This window comes from Ursus maritimus, unplaced genomic scaffold (genome assembly GCF_017311325.1).
Source record: "Ursus maritimus isolate PB19 unplaced genomic scaffold, ASM1731132v1 scaffold_19, whole genome shotgun sequence".
NCBI lineage: Eukaryota > Metazoa > Chordata > Mammalia > Carnivora > Ursidae > Ursus > Ursus maritimus.
The window spans coordinates 55799389-55806667 of NW_024424341.1; the positions used below are offsets into that span (position 1 = coordinate 55799389).

The 7279-nt window shown below is 55.3% G+C and overlaps 1 protein-coding gene across 2 annotated transcripts in view; it reads left to right on the forward strand.

Moving 5' to 3' along the window:
• DHX34 (DExH-box helicase 34) overlaps window positions 1–1242 on the forward strand; it is a 26224-nt gene extending 24982 nt beyond the window's left edge. For both annotated transcript variants that reach the window (XM_040634218.1, XM_040634217.1), the window contains exons 16-17: window positions 179–317; window positions 973–1242. In XM_040634218.1, the coding sequence (XP_040490152.1) occupies window positions 179–317; window positions 973–1106 (273 nt within the window). In that variant the 3' untranslated portion in view covers window positions 1107–1242. The remainder of the gene's footprint in view (window positions 1–178; window positions 318–972) is intronic.
• The last annotated feature ends 6037 nt before the right edge of the window (window positions 1243–7279 follow it).

The following is a 7279-nucleotide window of genomic DNA, read 5'->3' on the forward strand; positions in this document are numbered from 1 at the left end:
CCCCCCCCCCCCCGAACTGACGGAGCCCCAGCCTCCCCACCAACCACGTCCCAACTCAGTGCAAGGATGTGGTTTTGGAAGGGGGCCCCCCAACCCTGGGTGGTGCTGGGACAGGTCGCAGGCAGGGGGTGGCGAGATGGGCCAGGGGCCACGTCCTGACGCAGCCTTCCTGCCCCAGAGCGACACGGACCTATACAGCGACTGTCTCCGCACCTTCTGGACCTGCCCCCACTGCGGCCTGCACATGCCCCTGACGCCCTTGGAGCGCATCGCCCACGAGAACACGTGCCCCGAGGCCCCGCAGGACGGCCCCCCAGGTAAGGATTGGGGGGGGGAGGCCGGGCTGCTGGGTCCACCCGCCCCTCCCGCAGTGGTTTCTGGCGAGTCTGGGCATTCAGCCGCTCGACGTCTGGGGACTGAGGACCTCAACCCTCTGGTCCTGGTTGGTGCCACATCCAGGCTTTGTCACGGAGACCAGGAGCCGGAGACAGGAGGGCCCAGAGCGTCACCTCTTTCTCGTTCCTTTGCGTCCGTCTCTCTGGTCTCCGTGTGCTGCAGACTCTGGGCTGCCTCTGTTTCTGTCTGTTGCTGTGTCTCTCGTTCTTTTCTCTGTCTCAGCCACAGCCCCCATTGTCACCCAGGGGAGGCCCCAGCGGGCAGATCATGCCCCAGCGGCTGGGGCATGTGCACCACACACCACCCACCAGGGCTGGTCCGGGAGGCGGCAGTGAGGCCCACCACCCCAGGGCACGTTCTTTCCAGTCTCTGTGTCCCAGGGGGTGACAAATACAACGAGAGACAGAGTAAAGACTTACTTGTGTGTGTGTGTGTGTGTATGTATCCAGGAAGGCTTCCCCGAGGAGGCAGAACCAGAGGCCAGGAGAAAGCCTGGGGTGCCTGGGACTTGGGCAGGGGTGGGAACACGCAGTGGAGCGACCCCCCCCACACAGCCTCCCCTCTCCTCTCTCGTAGGGGCTGAGGAAGCCACCCCCGAGCCCCTCCAGAAGACATCTGCCTTGCAGAGGCCCTACCACTGCGAGGCCTGCCAGAAGGACTTTCTGTTCACACCCACGGAGGTGCTGAGACACCGGAGGCAGCACGTGTGAGCCGGGCCGGGAGCCCTGCCTGTCATCCCTGCCCGTCACCCTGCCTAGGACCAGGACTCCTGCCCGACCCCGCAGCCTGGACGCAGCCCAGCATGGGGGGGCGTGTGAAACTGAATAAAGTCTCTTACGTGCACTCTGACCTTTGAGCCTGATGCTGCCCCTCATTGGTCCTCGTCCCGCCTGCTGCCCTGTGCCACCCAAGGCGCCCCGGGGCAGATGGGGGCAGGGGAGGCCTAGCAGGGACTTCAGGTCCCAGGCAGAGGACCTTGACCGCCATGGCCACTGCTCTCTCCCGAACCTGTCCTCATGGGCCCTGTTTTTCCTCGGACTAGGAGACCTGCGCAGTCCGTCCACATGAGTCGCTTCGAGAACTGGGCGGGGGGTGGGGGTGGCCCTGTCGGTGGGGGCCTACGTCTGACACGGTCCCCGGGGCCGTTCCTGCTGCAGGGTCCTTGTCTCCAACCCTGGGCCCGACCCCGCCGCACACACGAGAACCATAGGGAAACGCTGTGAGCCCTCGATGCTGGTAAGTTCCATGGCTCAACTGAAAGGGAAAAACGAAAGATGCAGATTACCAAAGCTCGCTCCAGAAGAGAGAAGTAACTATGACATCAGCATGGCGCTGAGGCCCCCCCCAGACGACGAGCGCACCAGAAAAGCCAACGACGTATCCCGTATGAGCACAGACGCAGAATCCTCACTAGAGGTCAGCCAGGCCTATGGGGCGGTCTGTAAAAGGGCAGTAAGGACATCCTGGCCAAGCGGGCTTTGTTCTAGGAAGGCGTTGGTTTAACATCTGAAGACCAGTCAGCGGGATTCACCATATTAAAAACAAAGCCCATTGCACAAACTTCAACACCTCGTGGCCTCGGGTAAAGCCCTGGAGCTCTCCGCTCTCCTGATCTGCTCTCTGACCGATGAGCGCAGCCCGGCTGTTTTCCCCAGAGCCTTCGTTCTCATATGGAAATCTTGGAAGGGCCTCGTGTTTTCCTCCGAGTCAGAGCGATGCACGGTTGTGCAGGGCAGGGATCGGGGTCTAAATCGGAGCCACGGTGGGGTTTTTACACAGGAAGGGGGTTCATATGGGGACGGGGGGCTGACGGCAGCCCGGGAGGCTGGAGCGTTGGCTCTGGGCCGGGCCCTCAGGCGTGACCCCCAAGACGACAGCACAGAACCCTCTGAGGCTGCCGCCGGGACCACAGGGTGCAAGGACGCCCGGCCCCAGCCGTGACCCTGGGGTGTCTTCTGCTGTCCCCCGTCTCTGGAGGGGGTCCTCCTGCTGGAACCTGCTCGGTGCCCACGGTCTCCAGCCTTTGCCGCCAGAGGGGATGGGGTCAGCTGGGCCCATCCAGCGTCCCCGCCATGAGCAACACGGGAGGAAACGGAGAAGGTGCAGAAACGCGGTGGATCGAAGAAGAATCCACCGCGATCCACCTTCGGGGACAGCCTCCAGCGCCTTGCCTTTCTCTGCGCATGCGTTTCCAGACACGTGCAAGCTGGTCGAGGTCCTGTGGTGCCCTTGACCCGTTCAGCAGTTCTCGGAGACAGACCCTAACAAAAACCAATAACAAAATGACAAAGAGTCTAGGACTTGAGCCAACAGAAGAGGAAATCCAAGTGGCCCAGAATATGCAACGATGTTTGGGCTTATGGCAATGAGGGGAAATAAAAATAATGTAAGTCACTACAGCCCGTACGGAAGGACAGGTGGGAGACTATCAAATGACCTATTCAAATGTCCCTTCCCTGGGACCAGTGATTCTCCCTCCAGAGATTTATCCTACACAGATCTGGGAATGACCCATGCGCAAGGATATGCACGCCAGCTTCAGTTGTGGGAGCAAAAGATTGGAAACAGCTTAAGTGTCTCTCCATACGGGCCTGGTTAAATAAATGTTCGGCCCACCCGTGTAACGGGCCACAGTACAGCCAGGCAAAACAATGAGCCGGCTCCGTATCAATATGGAAAGTTCTCCCAGAACAGTGCCTGGCACACAGTACTGAGTGTTTGCTACTATACCAAGATGTGTGCAATTTCCCTTTAAGTTGGACAGAAATGCATGTGGTTAAAAAGGAGGGGAAATGTGCCAAAGACTCCTCAGAAATGTGTGTGTGTGTAAGTGTAACATGTTACTTTTTTTCCCACGGAGTTATATTAGTTTTGGGATATATAATGTAGTGATTCCACCCTTCCAAATACATCACCGGTACTCATCACGAGAAGTGCGTGCCCTCATCCCCATCCCCCCGTACACAGTGGAATATCACGCAGCCATAAAAAGGAAGGAAATCTTGCCATCTGCAATGCCATGGATGGAGCTAGAGGGTATTTGCATATTCTGGGCCGTTCGTACTTCCTCTTCTGTTGGCTCAAGTCCTAGACTCTGTCATTTTGTTATTGGTTTGTAGCAGCTCTTTATATATTCTGGATCGTAAGCATCATAGAGATTTCAAACATTTCAGTTTGCTGCTTGTCTTTTGGCTTTGTTTATGGTGACTTTACTCAACATTTTAAAAATTTTTGGTGATCAAAACTCTCTTCCATATGACCCCTGAAAATGCCTTCCCTGACCCAAGGCATTAAAAATAGAGAAATAAATGGTTCATGGGAAAAACTAGCCTCAGAGCTCCTCCCACCCACTGTCCAGCCAAGTCTCCTAAGAACATTACAGCTGGTCAGGACTGTTCCTGCTTTTCCTCCCTTTTTCACATTAAAACATAAATTAACGTCCCGCTGGTAAGAAGCAGAGTTCTTTTTTTTTTTTTTTCAAAGATTTTATTTATTTGACAGAGATAGAGACAGCCAGCGAGAGAGGGAACACAAGCAGGGGGAGTGGGAGAGGAAGAAACAGGCTCATAGTGGAGGAGCCTGATGTGGGGCTCGATCCCAGAACGCCGGGATCACGCCCTAAGCCGAAGGCAGACGCTTTAACCGCTGTGCCACCCAGGTGCCCCAAAGCAGAGTTCTTTTTATATGTGTGTGTGTGTGTGCGTGCACACAGGTGGGGAGGTGCTAAAAATGGAAGCTCTCCAGTATCTGCCAAAAAGACTCAAGCATCCCCTGGGCTCAGACCCAATAAAACCTTTCTGGGGGTGAGTCTGAAGGAACCTGCCAGAAGAAGGGAGAAAACTCTTAATGCCCAGATACGGCCAGCAGGGCATTTGTCCTAATTGAGAAGCCAGGGGTCACAGCCCCGCCCTGAGCAGTCCCAGAAGTTCTCATCACCCGTCAGTCACCTGGGGAAATAGGTCTGCTCCAAAACGTGCACAGAAACTCCAGGGGGGCTGTAGCCTGGACATCCTCACAACCTCATGAAAGAAAGCTCCCGGACACCTCACTTCTCACCCATCAGATTGGCCCAAATTAAAATCCCACTGGCAAGGATGTGGGGAGAGGGGCACCCCCAGCCACCCGGAGGGGAATTCGTACAACTTCAATTTCACAGCATCTTTCAAGATGCAAAGTGTGTGCTCACAGTACTCAACAACCTTCTAGAACTTTCTCTTGAAGCACAGCTCATAAGCGCACGGCCTGATGAATTTCCCCAGAGCACGAACATGCCTGTGCCACCAGCGTGCACACGAAGCAGCAACCGTGGCCAGCCCAGGCCCCCGGGGCGACCAGCTCTTGGACCCCTCACACTATCGCCGAGCGTTGCCCGTTCTAGAACCTCGTAAGACTGTGCTCTCTCGTGTCTGGCTTCTTTTGCTAACATCCTGCTGCGTGGAGCTGTGTGGTTTATTCATTCTGTTGTAGGAATTCATCACACTTTGTTTAATCTGTTCTTTTGTTCACGGGCAGGTGGCCGGGTTCCAGCTACAATAATAATGCGGCTACCAACACACAGCCCGCGTGGCTTTGCCTGAACCCATCTGTGCCTTTCTGCGGGTCCGCGCCCGGGGGCGGCCGCTGGGTCAAGGGACACACACGGGTTCAGTGTTAGTAGATTCACTGCAATTGTCTTCCAAAGTCCTCTGATCAACATGCGCCCCCACCCGCCACGCGCCAGAGCTCCGACTAGCCATGCTCGTGATACTGTGATGTTTACTGCGACTGTGCCTGCATTTCCACGACAGCTGATGACATCGAATGTCTTTTCATGGGCTTATTAGCCATTTGTTTATTTACTTTTCGTAATTCATTCTGACTCTTATAAAAGAGCTGTCTTACTAATTTGGAAGAGTTCTTTATGTTATGTATATAGTTTACAGGGAGCCTGGCTGGCTCCGTTGCTGGAACATGTAGCTCTTGGTCTCGGGGTCGGGAGTTCGAGCCCCAGGTTGGGTGGAGAGTTTATTTAACAATAATTTTTTTCTTTTTTTCTTTTTTTTTTAAGAAGATTTTATTTATTTATTCGACAGAGAGAGAGACAGCCAGCGAGAGAGGGAACACAAGCAGGGGGAGTGGGAGAGGAAGAAGCAGGCTCATAGCAGAGGAGCCTGATGTGGGGCTCGATCCCATAACGCCGGGATCACGCCCTGAGCTGAAGGCAGATGCTTAACCGCTGTGCCACCCAGGCGCCCCTAACAATAATTTTTAAAAAAAAAATACACGATTTATATATTTCTATACTATATATGGTCCTTTATATAATATATACATATTTGTCATGTGTGTAGTGAATATTTCCCCCCAAGTCAATACTTGGTTTTTCAACGTCTTCTACCCTATGACCTCATCTTAACTGGGTCATCTGCCAAATAAGGTCACATTTACAGGTCCTGGAATTAGGACTTCAGTATATCTTTTTGGGGGACACAACCCAACTCATAACACCCGCCCCCCCATCCACCCTCTGCCTGGCAGCTTAGCGCAAAGCACAAACCCGACTCTGTCCTTTCTCTGCTCAAAATCCTTCCAAGACATCCCGCTGTAAAAAGGAGAGAAGCACCAAGACCCGCTACAACATGAAGGAACCTTGAAAACTCTGTGCTGAATGAAAGAAGCCAGACACAAAAGACCATAGAGTGGGGGTGCCTTTGGGCTCAGGCCCGGATCTCAGAGTCCTGAGATGGGGATCGCATTGGGATCTGCCCTCAGCGTGCAGTCAGCTTGGGACTCTCTCCCTCTACCCCTCCCCTCTCTCTAAAATAAATAAATCTTGAATAATAATAATCATAATAAAAGGCCATATATTGTAGGATTTCACGTCTATGAAATGCCCAGAGCAGGCAAATCCGTAGATCCAGAAAGTGGATTAATGGCTGCCCAGGTTTGGGAGTTGGGGTGGCCAGGGAGTGGCCGTTAGGGGGTAGAAGCTTACTTTTTTGGGGTAATGAAAATGTTCTAGAGTTGATTATGGTGATGGCTGCACAACTCTGAGAATGGACTAGAGCCATCGAACTGCACGCAGGCTTTTTAAATGGGAGGGTTTTAAGGTAGTAAAATCCATCTCAATAAAGCGGTTGCGAACAAAACCGCCTTCCGTGGCTCCCCAGCGCCCTCTGGAGGGAGCCCAGGCTCATTGCCTGCGCCACGTTCGCAGGCACCCGAGCGGGAATGACCCAGAGTCGTGCTGTCCTGGAAACAGCTCCCAAGAGCCTACACAGCCCCAAGCAGACAGACTCCGCCGTGGACTCATTCAAGGAGGCCCCCAGTTATAAAGAAGACCCCCTTTGCCACACCATCCCACCCAGGCTCAGGTAGCGACGCCCAGAGTCTCCTAATCGCAAACACACGAGCGGGACCGAGGCACGGCGTGACAGACGCAGCCGGGGACCCGGGTATTCGTCGGGGACACACACGCGCCACGCAGGGACAGGCTCAGCTGAGGACACGCTCCGCGCCGACGGCCCTCCCCCAGCCGCACACTCCCGAGCGCACCCGCCTCGCGCCCCGCAGGCCCCGCGGGGTCCCCACCTCCCCGGGCCCGACCCCGGGGCAGCCGCTGCTTCCTCACCCCAGGAAACGGGGACGTATTTTTAGTTACAATTAACCTCCCGCCCAACTTCCCTCCTCCCCGGTGGCACATCCAATTGGTTTAATTGGAGAGGATTCAGCGAGAGGCATTTCCAGTCGCCGAGCAGGTGGGGGAGCTCCCCTCCCCCACTCGCCCGCGTCCCGGGTTCCCCCATCCCCCCCGACAGGCAGCGCCCGCAGGAATGCCCCTGCCTCCCCTGCAGCCGACCTCAGGCCTCGGGCCCGCCCCGCCCCCTCCCCAGGGCTCCCCCCC